A 21,182-nucleotide genomic window follows, 5' to 3' on the forward strand; every position below is an offset into this window, starting at 1 on the left:
ACACCAACCCAGCAATCCACTCTATTTCTTTTTTTTATTTCTTTTTGCTTATTTGGTACTGCGGAATCGAACCCAGTGCCTCAGGCATGCAAGGCAACGCTCTACCACTGAGCCACCTTCCCAGCCCTCCACTCTCCTTCTTAACCCTCTTGCTTCTTGGGGCTACAGGGCCTTGAAAGACAAGGCCCAGTTATGCCAGATGTTAGTCACACCTGGGGGACATTATTTCTCATCAGGGACGCTCTATACCTCCCTGCAGATTTCAGAAACTCCTCAAGTACCCCCTATCTCTGTCCAACTAAGAGCATCTGGCCCTTCTTGGCTTCATTAACTTCTTTCACATCTGGATTCCCAATGTTTCCCTTACAGCCTTTACCTTGTACTCTGCCACTAACGGGGCCCTTTTCAGTCAGCATGCTTATCAGTAGCGTTTCTAGAGCATTTTGAGAACTATTCTCTAGTTTTTTCATTGACTGCTCTGTTGCCATTTCCCAGTGAGCAGAACAAGCCATAGAAACACAAGAAAAATGGCAAGTCAAGAAGCCTCACTTACCACTCCAAACAAACCGGCAACAGATTCTTATTTCTTCAGGGAATGTTCTGAATGGTTGAATTGTTCCTTCTCTCGTACTATATAAAGAACATTGACAGATATTTAGTCTGAGCATGATCTACGGTATTTCCCCCTCTCTTGGGATCCTTTGCTCTTTTTCTATCTATTACTATTGAGGATACTTAGGGCTAAGATGACAAGGCTCAGCTCAGACAGTCATGCACTCTCTACCTTCATCTTCCAGTGAGAAATAAGGACCAATAATCAAACTATTCCTCTAGTGGTTCTGCATAAGTCACGTTGATGCCCTGTCCCATTTTCCAGGAAAAAGAACACATACAGATTCCCATAGGAAATTGGTGCTGATTAATATCCTGATCTAAATTTCTAAAGGTAGAGAGTAAGAAAGGAAAGACAGAGGGGTGGGTGAGGGGGAGGAGAGAGAGATCGAGAGGAAAGAGACAGAGAGGGAGAGAGGAGAGAAGTTTCTTAGGAAAACACATTCAGTAATATTGCAAAACAGCAAAGATGTGAACAGAAATGTACAACAATCTTAGAAAATATACTCAAGAAATTGTAACCAAAGCATGGAAAATTTAACCAAGATGAATGTTCATATATCAGTGAATTTAGCAATATATGGATATTCAAGCAATGATATAGCCCACATAAAGGGAATGGAAGAATCACAGTAGACAATGTACTCAAATGGACGACTGATAGCATAAAAGGCAGATTACTTTGAAGGAAGCAAAGGACATCCAGGATCAAATGGAAATTTAGGAGGTCTAAATGGAACCTTGCGCTGACTCTAACATAATCAGAAACATGAGTAAGGGTAACTTATTTGTTGAAGGAATCCCTCAGGTCAAACTAATTTTGACTGACAAAATTGTATAGATTTGTCTCAGAACCTCTAAGCATTCTAGAGAACATTTATGTTCCTCTTAAGATTTATTTCCTCCAGGAGGTCGCTCCCTAAACCTGTGTAGTGAATTTCTCTCAGGTCTTATCAAGATGATGTAACATTTGGGAGCAAAGATGCAGCCCAGGAGACCTCCACTGGAGGCCAAGATGGAGAAGACCTCCACAGCCACCATGACCTTCCCCTTGGCACTGTGGTAGACAGGCAGGAAGGTGAGCCACACACTGCAGAACACCAGCATGCTGAAGGTCAGGAACTTGGCCTCATTGAAGGTGTCAGGCAGGTTCCTGACCAGAAAAGCCACCGTGAAGCTGGCCATGGCCAGGGCACCCAGGTATCCCAGGACACAGTAGAAGGCGGTGAGAGAACCCTTGTTGCACAGGATGATGACGTGGCCATATTCAGAGTGTGCATCTGTGTCAATGAAGGGAGGAGAGATTCCCAGCCAGAGGCTACAGAGAGTCACCTGGATGAGGGTGCAGATGGGGATGATGAGGTTAGGAGCCCGGGACACCAGTAACTGCCTCATGCTTCTCCCTGGAGCAGTAAGAGTGAAGGCCAGAACCACAGTGATGGTCTTGGCCAGGACCGTGGAGACAGCCACAGTGAAGACCACTGCAAATGTGGTGTGCTGGAGGATGCAGGAGGCTGTGTGGGGACGGCCAAGGAAGAGCAAGGAGCAGAGGAAGCAGAAGGTGAGGGAGATGAGCAGGATGTAGCTGAGGGTCCGGTTATTGGCCTTGACAATGGGGGTGTCTTGGTGCTTGATAAACACCCCAAGGACAGCAGCTGTTAGTGCAGAGCAGCAGAGAGCTGTGCAGATCAGAGCCAGGCCCAAGGGGTCTTCATAAGCCAGGAAGCTCTCAGTTTTCATGAGGCAGTGGTTTTTCTGGGTGTTGGCAAACTGGTGATCTGCACACTTGACACACTGCTCCATGTCTGGTGAGGAGTGAGAATCACTATTAGTCTGCGATCAGTAATTTCTCTTTCCTCTCATCCACCTCCACTCAAGCAGCTCATTTTCCCTGATTCTCGAGGTGACCTGTATTGCTTTCAGTAAGAAGTACTGTGTCTCTCTATATCAAAATACCTTCAGGTGAAATCTGTTTCTCTCTCATGTTTTTTCTTTCCTTCCTCCCTTTTTCTTTTTTCTGTTTATATCCTTTCTTCCTTCCCTCCCTCTTTTCGTTCCTTCCTTCCTTCCTTTCCTTCCTTCCTTCCTTCCTTCCTTCCTTCCTTCCTTCCTTCCTTCCTTCCTTCCTTCCTTCCTTCCTTCCTTCCTTCCTTATTGCCTTCCTTCCCTCCTTCCCTCCTTCCTGTCTTTCTGTCTTTCTATCTTTCTTTATTTCTGTCTTTCCTACAGTGCAGGAACTCTGGTCCTGTGTATTTGTCCAGAGTATTCATGCTCAAAACTACTACTCTACCACTTGAGCCACAGCTCAAATTCCAGCTTATTGAGTGCTTAATTGTGGAAAAGATTTGTATTGAGTTTCCTGCCCATTATTGCATAGAAGCTCTATCCTCAAATCTCAAATTCCTGATTACCTTGGATTGCAGGTGTAATATATAATTACCTAGCCTTATGTGCTGCATTCTTGACATGGCATACCACTCTGGCTCTCTGCTACTCATTCCAGAAATAATGGAAAATATAGAATCAGCCCCAACCACTTCAATTTAACAAGAGGGTCTAATCCAACCGCAACCTACTCCTTACTCTCCTTACACAAACTTCCTGAGTATTTGATCTGTGTCAAAAACAATGCTCCTCCACTGATATGAGAGGGTCTGGGAAGATCAGCTGGAGGAGGGAGAAGGGAAATGAAATGGACATGGTAAACTACTTCTGAATCAATTACTTTTGAGTAATTGCTAGTCAATGTAGTGTAGTGTCAGATATGGAGTGATCATAACAAAGCCCCTTGTATTATTAGTTATGCTAAATAGAAAGTAAAATTTAACTAGAAAGAGCAGCAATGGGCACTCAGTAATGAAAGGCTGTGTTAGACCCACAATTCCACATCATTTCAAAGAGCAACAACTGGTCCTTGATATTTTGTTTCTTTTGTTTTTGTCTGTTTTCTTTAAATACAAAACATGTGACCGAGGAGAGGGGTACAGGGGTATTCTCAAGATGAAGCCTGTAATAGATTAGAAAATACAATCAGATTTGTAATGGAGGGACAGTGGGTTGTTTCTTCTAAGAAATATGGTTTATGGTAGCCATGGAATTCTGCATGAAGGTGCATGTGTGTTTCTGCCGTGCGAATGTCGATCGTTCCACTGGCTTGGATGGACTTAAGGTTAGGAAAGGAGATGGGAATTTCTCCATAAGTGACAGACTCACCTGTCACATTAGAAATCTCATTCTCTGGGCAAAGAATGCAGTCAAAGCAACAGGTAGCATTTCCCTCCAGAGAGGCCTTCCTGAATCCAGGACCACAGCTCTCAGTGCAGACAGACTGAGGAGTCTGAGAACAGACAGATGAAGGTTAGTGACTCTTCATCCTTTGACCTGACATCCCAGACACTCCAGTGCTTTCGGGGAAAAGATCATCAAAACCCATAATCTTTATATACACAGAGCCAATTATTGATTGAGCCTTCTTAGAGTTTCATCTAACATGACCTGAAGAACATATGGGGCCTTGTCGCCCAGCCCCTCATGCTATCGGGAAGTCATGCAGCCTTTAAGAGCTGGATGTTAATTCTAGGAAAATAGGAAATGAAAGTTAATCCTGCATCCCATTCTTGATTTCTGGTGATGATATGTGTTCTCTTTTATTCATCTGTGAGCAGATGAACAAGAGCATGAGAGGAAAATCACTCAGAGAAATTTCAAACCCACACTATAATCCTGGCTAATTACTTTGGAGGTGCTGATGTACCCAGGGCGATTCACATCTCTCTTGGCTTCCCAGCTGCCATGAGGTGGGTGAACTTCACTGGCAGATGCTCCTTTCATTACATCCTGTCTCAACACACAGACTCAAAAGCAGCATCTACCCAACCATGGTGTGAAATCTCCAGGCAGAAGCAAAGCAAGCCCTTTTGCCTTCTCATTTGATTACCTCAGATATTTTGTCACAGTGCTGGAATGATGCTTCACAGGTGTCATTCACCTTTTATGATATTCAATATGCAAACATAGAACAACATATTGTAATGATATGTTCTTCTATTCCCTTCATGAATCTGTTAGTAAGTAATTTCCAGAAACAGACCTTGTGAAATGTACACCACTGAGCCTGAGTCTCACTTTTATTGGACATGGTCAAAAACAGAATAAGCTTATTGCATATTTATGCATAGATCATGACATTATGGCTAGAAATGACTAACCTTGGGGGGGGAAATAAGGATGTGGTGGCATTGTCTACAAGCATTGTACTCATAACTTCACTTAGGGAATTGTAAGCTCTTTCTACAACTACTTCCTAATAACAATACTTTTTTTTAAAAAAAGAGAGAGGGAAAAATGCAGAAATGACCCACCTTGGTAATTCCTATGGGCCACTCTATCAGATTTTCAAACAAAATCAGTTGTTGACCATGTGGCCTAAATGGAGAAAACTCGCCAACTTTCACCCTTTGTCCCAGACCTTCTGGAAAATTCCAAAAGCTCTTAATGTCATACTCTGCCTCCAATTTCCTTTGCTCATTCAAAACCACTTGGTCTCCAACAGGATTGGTAAATTGGATCTTCTTCAAAAAGGGATGCAGCTAAAAGGGACACATTACAGTATGGTGAAATGCTTCCCAGTGTTATCACAGAACCCTAGAACAATGGATTACCCCTGATTCACACACACCACAGGAATCCAACCAACTGTATCAAATGCAGGACAACAGAGGACTAACATGTTAAGAAGTTTCTAAAGCCTGGTTATCCAAGATGGGATGCAGAAACTCAATTTCAAGGGAATGAAACTCCAGCCACATCCAACCAAATAATGAATTACAATATGACATATCTCAATGCCTTTCTGAAGTGCATTATTTTATAATTGTGATCAGACAGTCTGAAATAAAGGTAAATAATAAACTAAGTAGAATCATAGAAGGTTTATGAGAGCTATGAAAGATTACCTTAAGCAAGACTTAGTTCAATGTGTGTGTGTGTGTGTGTGTGTGTGTGTGTGTGTGTGTGTGTGTGTGTGTGTGTGTGTGTATTCTGTCCTGTGGCTCTACCTCAGGGCCTAGACACTCAACTTGAGGTGATTTTTTTTCCTTTTCATAATAAACATTCGATCAATTGAACTACAGATCTGCCTGTGGCTTTTTGGTGGTTAATTTAGTCAGGAGAGAGCCACAGGTGTGAACCACTTGTGTCCAGACAATCTTAGGTTTTCAAGAACTAGTCACCCTTGATCTGTTATTTTAAAAAGGTACAAGGACAATGTGGATATATGCTATTGAAATGGGGATGGTTTTTCCCCACAGAATGAGGATGGGGACAGAAGACACAGCACTTCCTTGTCATGGATGCAGCGTTCTTCAAGAGCTTGTCTTCATAGCTCTACAGTGATTTCATGGAGAGCAGAACAGGCCCACTGTCTCTTGTATCTTCTTTTCTTTTTGTTTGTTGGTTGTGGGGCTTGAACCTTGGGTCTGGGCTCTGTCCCTGTGCTCTTCAGCTCAAGGCCAGCGCTCTACCACTTGAGCCACAGTGCCACTTCCAATTTTCTGGTGGTTAATTGGAGATAATAGTCTCATGGACTTTTCTGCCTGGTCTGGCTTTGAACTGTGATCCTCAGATCTCAGCCTTCTCAGTAGCTAGGATTACAGGTGTGAGCCACTGGCACCCGGCTTGTGAAAATACATTTTTTTTGTCATGTGTGGGCCCTGAAGTGGCGCTGCCCCTCAGCTCTTCAGCTGAAGGCTAGCTCTCTACCACCTGAGCCACAGTGCCACTTCACTTCTGACTTTTTCTGCTTAGGTGGTACTGAGGAACCAAACCCAAGACTCATGCATGCAAGGCAAGCACTCTATCTCTGAGCAACCTTCCCAGCCCTTGTTTCTTGTATTTTCCAAAATGTAGCCAGATGTTTCCATTTGCTATGAAAGCTTCTATGAAAGTCTGTATGTCTAGGGTAGGTCACCCAAAAGCAAAGCCATTACCTGTAAAGAGAGAAATGCTCTTGGTTGCGCATTGTGTACTCGTGGCTCTTCCATGTGATAAAGGAGCATCTGGTGGAGGGCGTAGGCCACAGCATACACAGCATTGTAGATGTTGTAACTCTCGTCTGACATGGTCATGTCAAAAATATGCCTCAGCAACCAATGCAGTGTGGCATTGTATGAACAGTGCCCCAAGTCTCTGCAGTCAGACTTAATCAGGATGCAATAAACAGACTGAATCCATGACGTGGGAAGGGAATTATCTCCTGAGTTCTTGGACAAGGTATCTTTCAGAATAAAATTGGTGAACCCAGCAGTGTTTCTATGATGATGATAGAAGGTGAGGGATGCGTGGAAGGAGTGGATCAGAAAATATCTTTTACCAATGGTGACATCATCATAGGGTGAGTTCATGATCCAGACTTTCCCTGTAATTAAAATATGCCCAAATTTAACAATAAAGCTTAGAAGAAATTTACTGTCCCCATAAATGATGATCACATTGGTTGATAAGTCCATTAGCTGGCGATACATGGAAAGATCATCTGAGTAATCTGTGAAGGTATTGTAAGTGATCATGTTCTCAAAGGCAAAACAGACCCCATTCTTGCCCATCTCTTCTCTCAAATCTGAGAGGAACCACACACCATAGTTGTCTTCGGTGATGAACAGTCCCACCCAGGTCCAGCTAAAATGAAGCATCAAGGAGACCATGGCCAAGGCTAGACCCGTGTCCTTGGCAGCCATCTGATAGACAGTACCGAGATTTCCTTGGTCACTCAGGAGAGGATCAAAAGTCCCAAAGGTGAACTACAGGGAAACAATGAACACAACACCAGGAAGAGGATAGTCATTGGAAAGTCTCAGTCTTGATGTGAACTACACAACAACTGGCAGAGGTGGAAGCAAAAGTTTGCTTATCCCACTTGCAAAGTCATCTCCCATGTTCCAAGCACATTGTAGACATGTACGGATAAGGCTCAGAGCTTTGGGTCATCCTTTCCTCTCATTACACCCCTCCTTTTATTTGCAGCAATGAATATGTGTATGTCCCACCTGCTTTTGGAGTCTTTTCCCTGTGAAATCATGCATTTCGAAAGGCTTGTGCTAACACCTCTTCTTCAGTCTGTCAAGGACAGAGGCCATGTGGACATGGCTTCACATCTGCCCACCCCTCCCAGCCTCACCTGTGGAAGGTTGTAGATGTCCAGCAGAGTCCCGATTGGGACAGATGTGCTTGAGGTTCCTGTGAGTGCCGCTATAGCCTTGCTGTCTCTTCTGCAGGTGTAATTAGGGTTGTTTTTATTCTTCCCAGACAGCCAGGTGAGTGGATCCTCTAACAGATCAGTACCTGAATAGTGTGCACTATAGATCTCAAATCCCAGAGTCATGTTGGGTAGCAGATGGGGATTCTTGTTGATCTCCTCCACAGCCAGCAGCAGGGTGAGAAGCAATTGGTATTTCTTTAAAATGATCCTGTACAGAGGACACAACATTTGGGTAGGTATAGGAGCATTACAAATGATTAACTGCAAATCTCTTGACTTTGTTTAATCAAATGCGTAACTCTACACACACTAATAGGTGTAGATCCTGTCTTCTAATAGGAGGGCATTATAATTTGGAGTGTTGGACAAGTTTTTGGAATTGGGAGTGCTCCTGAACAGACCTTGATTAGCATGTATGAGATGACTATTCTTCTGAGATTGCAGAGAGAGGAGGAGGGATGAGAAAGGTGGCTTTTCCTCTCTGTCACCTGTAGATATGTGAAAACGCTGCTGCCTGTTGGGACATAGGTGCATGCCCAGCTCACATACTAAGCCATTGAGTACCTTGAATTAGCTGTGCATATGAAGAAATTCCTAAGAAATACAACTCAAATTGGGAGCAGATTGTCCACCTGAGTTCAACCAATATCAGCAGAGAGGCAGGGCCTGCAGTGTTAGGAATAAATAGGAAAACAGGCTGCCTTGTCTCTGTACTTGCTTGCCACACTTTTGCCAATGAGGCATCCTTCTGCATAGAAGTGAATCTTGCCTTGTGAGGAAAGTAAAGAAAACAAAGAAGGGCTGGGAAAGTGGCTCAGTGGTAGAGTGCTTGCCTTGTATGTATAAGGCTCTGGGTTATATTCCCCCGCACCATCTAAGCAGAAAAGGCCAGAAGTGGTGCTGTGGCTCAAGTGGTAGAGCACAAGCCTTGAGCTGAAGAAGTGAGGGACAGCACCCAGACCCAGAGTTCTGCCTCCATGACCGGCCAAAAAAAAGAACGAAAAAAAAAAAAAGAAAAACAGAGAAATACAATTCATTTGATGTGGTAGAGGAACACTAAGGTGACTCAGAGTATGTCATCATTCAAGGGGATTCCCTAGAAGCAGAGCAAGATGGTAGGCCAGGAAGCTTGAACATGAAGATTACCTCACCCAACAAAGAACAGATGAGAGTCAGGGGGTGTGGGCTGGAGGGTACTTCTCTAGTAGAACAAACAACAGAAAAAGATGTGTGAGAAAAGGGGGAAGAAGCCATCTCCATGTTCCTCCCCATTACCAGCATTAGTAGCTCAGTGTGGGCAGAAACCCTCTGACATTGCAGGGAGGGAGAGAATTAAAGTTAAATCTCAGAACCATTCACATACACTGAGACTAGTGCTGGTGAAGTGCTTATAGTCTCTACCTTTGGGTCAAGACCTTTAGATTGTGCCTCTAGAACTGTTTTAGAACAGAGAAGGAAGACACTGCCACAACCTCCCTGCTCCAATCTTGTGAACGAGAGCAGGTATGAGATACAACCTCCTCGTGAGCAGGGCATAAGAGTGGGTCAGGGTTTTTCTTAGAACCCTTTGTCAGGCATGTCATGGTTGGACCAATAATCCAGCATAAACTAGAGGCACTGTTTGGTTCTGGCACCCCAGCTTCCATTAGATTCTTTCAGGAGGTGTTGGAAGGTCCCTGAGGCACAACCAAATGCCGTTTCCATCAGTTTCCACCATGGGTAGAGTAGGATGACACCTGTCTTCCTACTTAACCTGGTGAAGGCACTGTGGCTATGTGACTCTGTTGTCATCTGGTCAGTCCCAGTCTTGTTGCTCAGTGAATCATCTCAGGGACCACTGCCCTAGACGGACAGTGCTCAAGATGGCACCAGGCAGAAACTGACGTCGCTATAGGAATCCAGTGTGCATTGGTCTACAGCAGCATAAGCTAGAGTGTGGCTTAAGTGTATCCACATGTCAGTTTGGGCTTTCTGGATGCTCCATAGCCTGAGTGCATGTTGGTGTTCACCAAGATGTCCCTGTGGCTTCCTTTTTCTTTTGCCAGTTGTGGGGCTTGAACTCTAGGTCTTGGATCTGACCCTAAAGTCTTCAGCTCAAGATTAGCTCTCTAGCACTTGCGGCAGAGCGCCACTTCTGGCTTTTTGATGTTTTATTGGAGATAAAAGTCTCACAGACTTTTCTGCCTGGGTTGGCTTTGAACCCTGGTCCTCAGACCTCAACCTCCTAAGTAGCTAGGATTATAGGCGTCAGCCACCCATGCCCGGCTTGTGACTTTCTTTACAAACCTTACCAAGCTGCTGTGACACAGCATAGATCTCCATCCTACTTGGCATGGATAAGACAGGGAAGTAAGATGGTGATATTGTCCCATAGCTTAGTGTGGGCCAAGTGATAGCACTAGAACTGTGCCATGACTTCCTAGCCAGGGCAGCCTCTGGCAGAATCTGTAATCACCTCAGTACCTGGGAAAGTCATCTACCACCAGATAGTCTGAATTCTAATCTAGCTATCACTAATTGTGTATGGTTGTGGGCATCTTGGCGCATGAAAGCACCTCTACCACCTTCAGCCTGAGTCGATCTTAGTGCTCATCCAGCACTGTATTGGTCTTGATTGCAGTGGACCGAGGATGCTGTTCTCAGGCAGGATAGACTAAGGAAAATGATTAATAATGCATGCCAGGAACTAAAAAAACTCAAGCTTAAAGCTTGTCCATCTACTTCCCTTAATGTTAAGGGAATGAAGTCATGTAAGGGAAAGTGGAGTAGAATAGATTAGTAAAAAATGAGGTTTTGGAGGCTCACAGCAAATAGAGAGCTATTGATCCATCTACATATCTTAAGATTAAGGGAAAAAAGTCATTGAGCACAAAGAGAAGCTGGATAAATTGAAAAAAAAAAGAGTCCTAGAGGAGGCAACTCAGAAACATGTTATTTTGAAACACAGGGCTACTATCTTTACTTCAAAGAGAGATGACAGGTTGCATTGCTTCCTGAAAGATGCATTTCTCATCATATGAATTTACAATTTTCTTGTACTGTGTACGCGTTCCCCCCAAAATGCTTTGCCCAAACTTAAGCAACGTCCTACCCCAAACATAGACAACAGCACACCTTTTTTCCCTCAAGGATAATCATCTGGAAAGAATGGTCAAAACATACAGAAAATCAGAAAATGTAACACCAGGAGTGATTAGAGCAAAGGATGACAAACCTATGTTTGTGTAACTTTGAAGTCAGACCTTCTGCCTTTACCATCTGAATACCCCTGGCAGCCCAAGAGCTGTGTGTCTCTCCTCAGTTAGAGTGTGTCTTTGCCTTTCTGTTTCCTGTTTGTCTGCCTGCTTGTTTGTTTGCTTCCTTACTCAGGAAAGCTCTGCCACATTTTCTTACTGTTGTGACTTGTCTAGAATTTCTTCTTCTGTGATCAAAGTCCAGGATCCCAAGTCCCTACTTTTAGAGGGAAACTTCATTAACCTTCATCTGTTTTGGTGAACCTGCTCTTTGGTATTCCAGGTGTAATAGAGTTCTGGTGGCCACAGCTGTGACTAAGGCCTGGTCTAGCACACAGATCTTGCCACTGCTAGGCAGAATCCACTCACAAGGCCATTCCCTGTGGACGAGGCATATGTTCCCCCTGTGCACCCAGGAGGAGGCATATTTGGACCCATGATTCATTAGAGTTCTCGTGCAGTTTTTAGAACCACAGAGTATTTGTCACCAAAATTGCCTTTGGTTTTCTCTGGTACTGAAGTGGTTTATCACCTCACAGCTGACTTCTCACAATGCCTGGCCTCCCTCTAGTGGTGCCATTGTGGAAGTCACCACAGACTCAGTAACATTGAAGCCTGCCTGGATTTTCTGGAAAGACAGGCACAAAGCCAGACCAGGTCCACTGGTGTAATTTGGAGATATTTCAAAGGCCTGATGGTATCACATGCCAATATGAATCAAGACTGTTCCAGAACGGTGAGTTCTCCTAGCATTCCATATAATCATCTTTGGGAAATTCTCATAAAGAGAATCTCAGTTTTCCTGGTTATTTGCTGATGTCCTTGTATACAATATAACTCTGATGCTTGACAGCTAGAATGTCAGTAATACTAAATAAGAATTATGAACTGGTGGCTCAGGCCTGTAATTATAACTACTGAGGAAGCTGAGATCGGGAATTATGTTTTGTAGTCACTTTGGGCAGGAATGCTGTGACACTCTTTATGTGCAAGAAACCCCACAGAAACTGGTAGCAGAGCTGTGGGTCAAGTGGTAGAGTGCCAGCCATAAGGGAAAATGATAAGGGACAGCCATCCGGACTTGAGATGATGCCTGAGTACCAGAGTGTATGTGAACATGCACACACACACACACACACACACACACACACACACACACACACACACACACAGAGCTCAATTAGAGAATGGACAGAGAAGAAGATAGCTCTGACATCTCTCACCTTCTATGGGGGTACGTTTCTAAGGCTGGGTTTACACATGAGCCCCATCTTTCTCACTCACTTCCTCACCATGTTCAGCTGGCTTCAATATCCTTCACATACCTCTCATGGAATTTAGTATTCCTCTTCTGAACAAAGCCCATACAGGGTGTTTCCACACAACTTGTCTGAGAAGATTCATCCGTGACTTCCCTAGTTTATAGAGAATTCTGTAGATCTGAATGTAGTGAGCTCAGCTGGGTCAAATGAATGAATCAAAGTATGTATAAAACATATGAAAAAGCCAGGTACCTTCGCTCATGCCTGTCATCCTAGCTACTCAGGAGCCTGAGATCTGATGATCATGGTTCAAAGCCAGTTATGGCAGAAGAGTCCATGAGATTCTTATCTCCAATAAGCCACTAGAAAATTGGAAGTGGCACTGTGGAGCGCTTGTCTTAAGCTGAAGAGCACAGGGGCAGCATCCAAGCCCAGAGTTCAAGCCCCATTACTGACAATATATATGAAAAAAATCATTCAAATCTAGTTTAGGAAGTTATGAGCAGGGAAAAATAAAGAAGCTTGGAAAGATGTTGGAGAACAAGGATTGGAAACAGAGTTTCTGGGAATGACATAGGAGACAGGCCAAGACATGGAAAAAATCAAACTAGTCATGGATCTCTTATTACTGATCTGTCCAGCAGCTCCCCATTCCCAGAGCTTTGCTGACATGAAATAACCCCAGAAGCAGACACTGCATGTCTATCCTAAGATAGATTGCCAAGCAGACACTGCATGTCTATCCTAAGATACATTGCCCTGAAGGAGGTCCAAACATTGGTCCTGTTTTGAAAAGTATAAAGAACAGAATGGATTGAAGATTCCCTGGCCTTTGCCCTCTGGATGGGGACATTGCTCTTTAGTGTCTTTGTATGGACTCTTAGTCACCCCAGTGACCCTGAGTAACAGTGATGAGTGGAGGAGTCACAGTGATGGTGGGGTGGTCGGATATCTCTGGAAAGGGGAGTGGAATGGAAGACAGACAGAAAACTCTGTACCCTTGGAAGAAAGAAAAAATATTCATCAGGAAAACCTGAAATGAAGTAGAGCTGTTGTAGTGAGGGCAGTGTAGAAGATGCAGAGGACATCAGTGATTGTGTCCAAACTTCCCCCCACCTCTGACTGTAACACAAAGAAAAAAATTCACATTTTAAGGAAACCCAAGAAATCACTTACTGAATGTTCTGTTGCTGCAGGGTAGGGTTATTCATGTTTTGAACGAAGAATTCCCAGGAATAGAGGGGGTAAAATCCAGCAATGACCACATCTCCCCTGCTGTGGGCAACAGATTTCTCTGTGCAAATGTGTCTGCCGTCTTCAGAGGAACTGACCAGGTGTGGATGCTGGAGGAGAAGCAGTGTCAGAGCCACAAGGAACATTGCTGCTCCTTTGGCCTGGCGCTGCAATTCCAGCTGTCCACTGAGCCTGCAGTGTCAGGTGGGTGTCTAAATGGATCTTCAGTTTCTGTGGCTTTTTGTTTCCTAGATGGCCATTGGGATGTACCACCAGCCTCCTACACTCTCCTACAGGAAAACAAGGCCATTCTTCCCTCCGGCTCTGCATCTGGGGTCCAGCTTCAAGGTGAAAACACAACTTAGAAAACATGTGTACTATCTTCCTCCACACCCTCAGGACCATGATTTCATCCAAGACTGTAGATAATGAAACTCCAGGGATGGATTCCTTTCTTGTTGAGTTGTTCACAAACTTGTGTGAAAGCAAAAAGTTGAAAAGAAAACAAGTACACACAATCAAGGGTCACTAGGGATGATGGGAATGGATGACACCAGAGGATGCCATGTGAAGGTCAAATGACCATAGAGTGCCATGGCCAGAAATGGCCCAATGAGAGTTATTGGAGCACAGTCAAAGATAAAGATGGGCAGACTCACAACCCAGGGCCAAGGAAACCACAGCAGGTTTCCATACCAACTGCACATGCATAAGTATCCAGAAGTGGTCAATGCATTCATTTAGTGCTCCAGGTCTTACCAACAGTCTCCCTGAATTCAACCATTAAAGATGAATACTTTAAGGTCAATGCACATATGCAATTGGATATTTGCACTCTGAACCTTGAACTTCTTCGTGCTTGCATGTCATTGACCAGCAGAATGCACCTATCAATATATTGTGGTGGTCCACTGTTAGACAGAGATGTTCTATGATCTGTGACTTTCTGGGAACATAGCAGGCCTGCACACTGAGGATCCTGGTTGCTGTGGGTGTATGGATGGTTCTTGCTCTGCTGTGTCCCCATCATGTCCTGAGGGCTCCGGGAATTCTTTTCCCACTTGGACAGCCGGGTGGTGCCAGCTCTGTCCATGTCTCCCTACCTGTCTTCTCTATTAGTTCCTCATACTAGAAGTGAAACCAAGGTCACAGCATAGGGTCCTGCTCTGCACAGAGTTCACCATGGTGGCTGGTTCTGTGAACTGGCTGCATATATTTATGAGGAAGGGCTTGGCAAATGTAAGTTGGAAAAGTAAGGATGCAAATGCTATTTGGTGATGGTAGCCAGCAAGACCTTGCAAGAGCATCAGTGCTGGGGCCTAGCCTGACTTGGGTTCTGAGGTAAAAATCTTTGTTGCTTCTATACCCAGGATTACAGGTATGAGTCACCTGTGGCTGGCTCAGAGGACAAACTTTTATCCCATTCTCCTCATCTATTACTCTATTTCTGTTATGTCTGCCCAAGAGAACAGGCCCTCCCCACTTCCTCTTCACCAGCCTGAACAAGTAGTCACCTGTCAATCACCTTGACTGTGAGTCAGCAAAGGACCCCACACTCTGAGGTCACTTCCTCATCCACGGAGGTCACTTCCTGGACCATCCTGGTCACACCTCCCTAGGACAGTGAGAAGTTCCCCAGACTCTGAGGTCACTTCCACATCCGCTGTGGTCCTGGCTCAGCACAAGTCCCCTTCTCTCTCTTTCTCTTTTCCTCTTTTTCTTTTCCTCTGTTCTCTCCAAGCTCTTCCATCTACTGTGGGCAGGCAGTTTGCCTTTTCTGCCTGAACCATGTGTCATGTTTTCTTGCTGACGAAGCTAACAATTTCTACTTCATTGTCATTGATATCTACTGTGGTACTCTAAGCCTTCTTCTCCCTACATTTCAAATATGAGAGAAAACTTGGGGATCTGTGTTGGGTGTTAATGCATCTCTCTATTTGTCTGTCCTTCTGTCTGTCTGTCTGTCTGTATTGTAAATGTGTTGTACAGAGGAGTTATCATTATGTAAGTCAGGTAATGAGTACATTTCTGTTTCTACAGTTTTCCCTTCTCTTCCCCACCCATAGGTTGTATGCTTCATTTTTCACATGGTGTCCAGTATCTACCACTGCTTCTTTTGTCAGGGAGATTTACTGAATATGATGATCTCCACTTCCTCCCATATTCCTGACTCAAACATATAATTGCACAACAATGCTTGATAAGAAATGTACTCATTACCTTGCCCATGTAATTGTGACCCCTCTGTACAGTATTTTCACAATAAAAAAACTCCAATACTTTTTCCATTCATGTGTTGATTGGAACGGAGTCTGGTTCTGCAACTCAGCTTCATATAGTGTCATGATACACGCTCATCATATGTAAACATAGACATAACAAGCACCAATGCTAGTGTGTGTGTAATGTGCATGTAATATTATATCTTTTGTCATATTATGTGACCAATGATGTTCTAACATTCCTTTTGGCCACATCCCCACTAGCATCTGTTATTATTGATTTTCTTGATAATTAATCAACTTCCTTATTGCCAATTATGTTATAATTAGCTCCAGTTTATGAAACTCAAGATGTACTCATACAATCTGCCACTTAGTTGAACATTTTGTGGGTATAAAAATTGAAGACAATTTCTGCTTCTTAAATAATATTTTATCCAAATGAAACCAATTTGTTTCATCAATTCTCTTTCTCAAGGCTTTCATTTACTAACTTCCCTCGGTCATGGGACTTGAACTCTGGGCCTGGGTGCTGTCCCTCAGTCTTCAGCTCAAAGAGAGTGCTCTACTACTTGAGCCACAGTGCCACTTTCGGTTTTAGGTGGTTAATTGGAGGTAAGAGTCCTATGGAATTTCCTGCCTGGGCTGGCTTTGAACCCTGATCCTCAGATCTCAGCCTCAACTCAACTACCTGATGAGAATCTCAGAAATGTTGCTGAAGTTGTGTGGACTTCAAGTGAGAACATTTTACTTGTGATGACTTGAATGAAAAAAAAAACATACAGAGTAGTGTGTACTTAGTTGTGTCTTCTATTTTTTTCTCCAATGAATATTCTTTTTCTTAAAAAAATCAGGTGTCCAAGCAATGTAGAAGCACAAAACCTAGCAATATGTCATAGAATTCCTTTCCTGAGTCTCTCAGCAGATCCAAAATTACAATCCATCCTATTGGGCTGTTCCTGTCCATGTCCCTGATCACTGTGCTTGGAAATCTGCTCATCATCCTGGTCATCAGCTCTGACTGCCACCTCCACATCCCCATGTACTTCTCTCCGTCCTGTCCATCAGTGGCATTGGTCTCATCAACACTATTGCCCTAAGATGCAGGTGGACTTACAGAGTCACAGCAGAGCCTTCTCCTATGTGGGCTGCCTCATACAGATATCTCTTGCTATCATTTTTGGAAATGTGGATGGCATGCTTCTAACCGTGATGGCCTGTGACAGGTTTGGGTCATTTGTTACCCCTTAAAATACACAGTCATCATGAACCCTCATGGCTGTGCACTCTTGATTCTGGTGTCTTTCCTCATTAGTGTTTTGGAGTCACAGGTGCACACTCTGCATTTAGCAGCTTCAAGGATGTGGATATTCCTCATTGTTATTGTGACCCCTCTCAAGTGTTTAGCTTTGACTGCTCTGAAATGTTCATCAAGAACCTAATCATATATTTTGTGGGTTCCCTATTGTGTTTCTTTCCCATCTCTGTAGCGACCGCCTACTCGACCAGCGAGGAAAAACGACCACCACACCAGGAGTCTTCTCAGATCACGCTTTATTGGAGAGCCTTTTAGTTGTAGGAGAGCTTGGGCGCGAGAGAGCGTGCACCCGAAACATGGCCACTTATATAGGGAATAGGAACACGGGTCTTTCTATCATTGGTCGTCTGCCTTTCACCGTCACCAGGTGCCACGGGATTGGCTGGGGACTCTACGTGGCTCGCGCATGCGCAGAGCCCAGGACCCACCGTCCCGCCAAGCACCGCCTGAAATGGAGTGGTTACCTCAAAGCTGCAAGGGAGTGGGCGCCATCTTGTAATGGCATTTGCCCTGGCTCCCTACACATCTCTGGGATTATTTTTGTCTTACTAAACAATAATTTCTTCTATTCTGAGAATCACATTAGCAGGGAGGAACTGCCATTTGTATGTACCTAGAGTCAACAGTGTCCTATTCTCCAAGGAAATGTGCAATGGCCTCAGTGATGTACAGCTTGGTCACCCCTGTGCTGAACCTCTTTATCTACAGCCTGAGGAACAGGAAGATTCAAAGTGCCCTGTGGAAATTGCAGAGCAGAACTATGTAAGCCACCTGTGGTGGTCAGAAGTTCCTTTCAACGAATATGTTTATGAATGCATTGTCCTGATCTTGCATTTACCCTGATGTCACCATCCATCCAACCAATTGTCCACATTCCACTCTCTCCATTAAAGTTACCAGTTGGGATTTTATTTCTTGACAGAATCCTGAGTAATAAATCACACCACATGAGAAAGACTCACCTTATGACCTCTCTGCCATTTGAAATGTCTTAAACTATGCCCATGGTGCTGATGGCTCACACCTGTAATACTAGCTACTCAGAAGGGTGAGATTTGAGTATCTCAGCTTCAAGCCAGCCTGGGCAGAAAAGTCCATAAGACTTTGATCTCTAATTAACTAGCAAAAAGCCAGAAGTGAAGCTATGACTCAAGTGGTGGAGATTTCAACTTAAGTAAGAAAGCCAAGTGAGAGCACAAAGCCCTAAGTTCAAGCTCTAGAACAGGCACACAAAAAATCAGTTCCTAGAATTCAAAACTCATCTGATATGAAAGAACCTGTGATCTTCGATATGCTACTGCTGTACTTAGCTTGCTTCTCAGAGTTTTGTGAATATCAGAGTATTTAATTGAAACCCTGTACCACAACATGGAGCCAAATGTCCCAAATCAGAATTTAGTCCTTAGTAATGTATAGTAGGGCAACTGTCATTATTAAAAAATGATCACTGTAAGCCTGTGGCTCACATCTGTAATCCTAGCTACTCAAGAGGGTGAGATCTGAGAATCTAGGTTTAAAGTCAGTCCTAGCAAGAAAGTCCATGAGACTCTTATCTCCAATGTATTACCAACATAGCTGAAAGTGGAGTTGTGGTTCAAGTAGTAACTTACTAGCATTGAATAAAAGAAGCTCAGGGACAGTGCCCATGCCCTGAATTCAAGCCCCAGGACAGGTAAAAAAATATATGTGTGTGTATATATATATATATATATATATATATATATATATATATATATATATATATATATATATATATATATAATTCATGGACAACTCTAAATACAGGCTTGTAGTTCAAAGCTGTTTTTCAACATTAGCTGAAAATGATAACTGAGCAGATTGGGATAAATCCTTCTTTTTGTTTATTGGTCATGGGGCCTGATGTCTAGGCCTGGGTGCTGTCCTTCAATTCTTCAGCTCAAGACTATCGTTGTACCACTTGAGCCACAGTGCCACTTTTGGCTTTTTGTCCTTATGTGGAGTTAAGGTATTGAACCCAGGGCCTCATACATGTTAGGCGAGCACTCTACCACTTAGCCAACCCCAAATCCCTCATTTTTAATGGTACTTTGCTGTTGAGACAAATAACAGAAGAGATAATATCTATGTAGTATAGGAATTTAGTAAATACAAGTATGGTCCTCTTCTTCCCCCTCCTCCCCTCCTACTGCTCCTCAATATATGATCTTGATTATCATCATCATCATCATCATCATCATTATCTATTGGACTATTGAGGCATTTCAGTTAGCTACCTGAATCCCGGTATTGCTTCATCCTCCTGAGAGATCATCATATTTTTTATTTTTTTATTGTGAAAATACTGAGGTCGTCATATTTTTATCTTTACTTATTATTATTATTATTATTTTTTGTTTTGTGCCTGTCCTGAGATTTGCACTCAGGGTCTTGGAAGACCAGAGGTTTATAGGTGTGAGCCACGCTGCCGAGCTATATTGATTTTCTTCTGGTCATTGGGGCATTGATGTCCCTTCTGTCCTCCTGGAGAGGTTCTTCCACCCTCTCCAATTTAACAGTTACTGGGGAGGGGAGTGCTACAGGGACTCCTTTTAAGCAGCTCCGCACTCTTGCTGTACCTTGCCGGTTTGGAAACATACTCTCAGCCGTTCTTCCTCATTATGCCTCAGGATGCTCTGCTTCTGTTAGGAAGGGACCTGCTTTATAAATTAAGCATTTCCTTATATATCCACCCTTAAAATCCACCACTATTTTCTCCTCCAGATCAACCAGACTCGAACAAGCCCCCACCCAAAACCTAATCTTCTGCTCCCTCAACTCCCCTTGCAAGAGTAAATCCCCTTAGTTTGGGACACTTCACCACACCCCCCTCCTGCCATTGCCTCCCACCATGACCCAGTTCTTATTACTCTTAAAGCTCTCACATCTTTTTTCTTTTTCAACCCCAAACGAATATCCCCTGTTTCCTGCTACCCGCTGAGAGCTAAAGCCCATTATCCTTCAGCTTCTTTCTGCCTCTCTCCTGATTCCCATTCACTCTTGCCACAAACCCCCATTTTAGGAATTAAAAAACCCTAATGGCTCCTACTGCTTGCTTCAGGACCCTGAAAAATTAATTAGAGAGTCATCTCATCTGTTCCCATTTATCCAAACTTCCTCTCCCATATTTCTAACTCCCCAGTCTTTTCAGTGTTTGATTTAAAGGACATCTTCTTTATTATCCCTTTACAACTCACCTCCAGACCCATCTTTGCCTTCACCTAGGAAAGAACCAGATACTCTCCAGGCTCAGCAACTAAACTCAGACAGTATTGCCTCAAGGCTTTAGAGACCACCCCCATTATTTTGGCCAAATCCTACAAAAGGTCTTGACCAATCTCAACCTATCTCCTAGTTTTTCTTCAATATGACCTCCTTTGCTTCAGCCTTTCAGCTGAGCCAATATCAAGCATCCTGCTCATTAGTTGTTCAAAGGATCTATATCCTCAGAATCCTCTCCTAAGTGTACCATTTTTAGTCAATTATTTGTATGTTTGTAGTTTAGACTTAACTTAATCTAGTAAAATCTGCCATACTGTTACATATTGAACACATATTCTTTGCAATAAATAATGTAAAGATACAAAATCTCTACTTCGATTTACTTATTCTTCAGTTTGTTCTCATTTCATTATCCCCTCCAGCATTACAGTGTTAAATCATTCTTTCTAAAGCATTGCTTTGATTTTTCTTACCACCTGATTTTAAAAAGGCAATGATTTTCTACCACCTAAACTTCTCTTTTTTTCAGATCCACAGCTCTTCCTTCAGCTTTGTCCTTGCTGTGGTTTGTGTCTTCTCCAATATGACACTATTAAGAGGTGAGACCTTTTCAATTTGATTAGGAAATGGAGGGACAAAGAGTGAACCAATACAGCAGTTGTACTCACTAGACACTATGTGGCAAAGGAACTATACAAGTTGTGGGTGGAAATGGAGGGACAAACTGGGAAAGAGCAGGGAAAGTGGAGACATTGTCCAAAGACAAACATATTCTTTCCCTGACTTGTATAACAGTAACCCCCCTGT

General features: G+C 43.4%; 1 protein-coding gene across 1 annotated transcript; it reads right to left on the bottom strand.

Moving 5' to 3' along the window:
• Positions 1-1,500: 1,500 nt before the first annotated feature.
• On the bottom strand, positions 1,501-14,688 carry LOC138813613 (vomeronasal type-2 receptor 116-like). Its single transcript, XM_070002013.1, has 7 exons — positions 14,438-14,688; positions 13,539-13,787; positions 7,787-8,075; positions 6,600-7,409; positions 4,974-5,201; positions 3,826-3,949; positions 1,501-2,417 (listed from the first exon to the last, which is right to left on the bottom strand). The coding sequence occupies exons 1-7, from the start codon at positions 14,686-14,688 to the stop codon at positions 1,501-1,503; spliced, it is 2,868 nt and encodes a 955-aa protein (XP_069858114.1).
• Between the last annotated feature and the right edge of the window lie 6,494 nt (positions 14,689-21,182).

Source organism: Dipodomys merriami, unplaced genomic scaffold, assembly GCF_024711535.1.
Source record: "Dipodomys merriami isolate MVZ:Mamm:240054 unplaced genomic scaffold, mDipMer1.0.p SCAF_6, whole genome shotgun sequence".
Lineage (NCBI taxonomy): Eukaryota > Metazoa > Chordata > Mammalia > Rodentia > Heteromyidae > Dipodomys > Dipodomys merriami.

Bases quoted from the DNA above. Each gene is read 5' to 3' on its own strand.
- LOC138813613 (XM_070002013.1), bottom strand. From the start codon at position 14,688: ATGGACAGAGCTGGCACCACCCGGCTGTCCAAGTGGGAAAAGAATTCC. The intron at 5,202-6,599 runs GTAATGGCTTTG...TGTCCCTTTTAG, and splicing joins GAGCATTTCTCTCTTTACAG to CTGCATCCCTTTTTGAAGAA. The intron at 2,418-3,825 runs GTGAGTCTGTCA...ACTCCTCACCAG, and splicing joins TGAGATTTCTAATGTGACAG to ACATGGAGCAGTGTGTCAAG.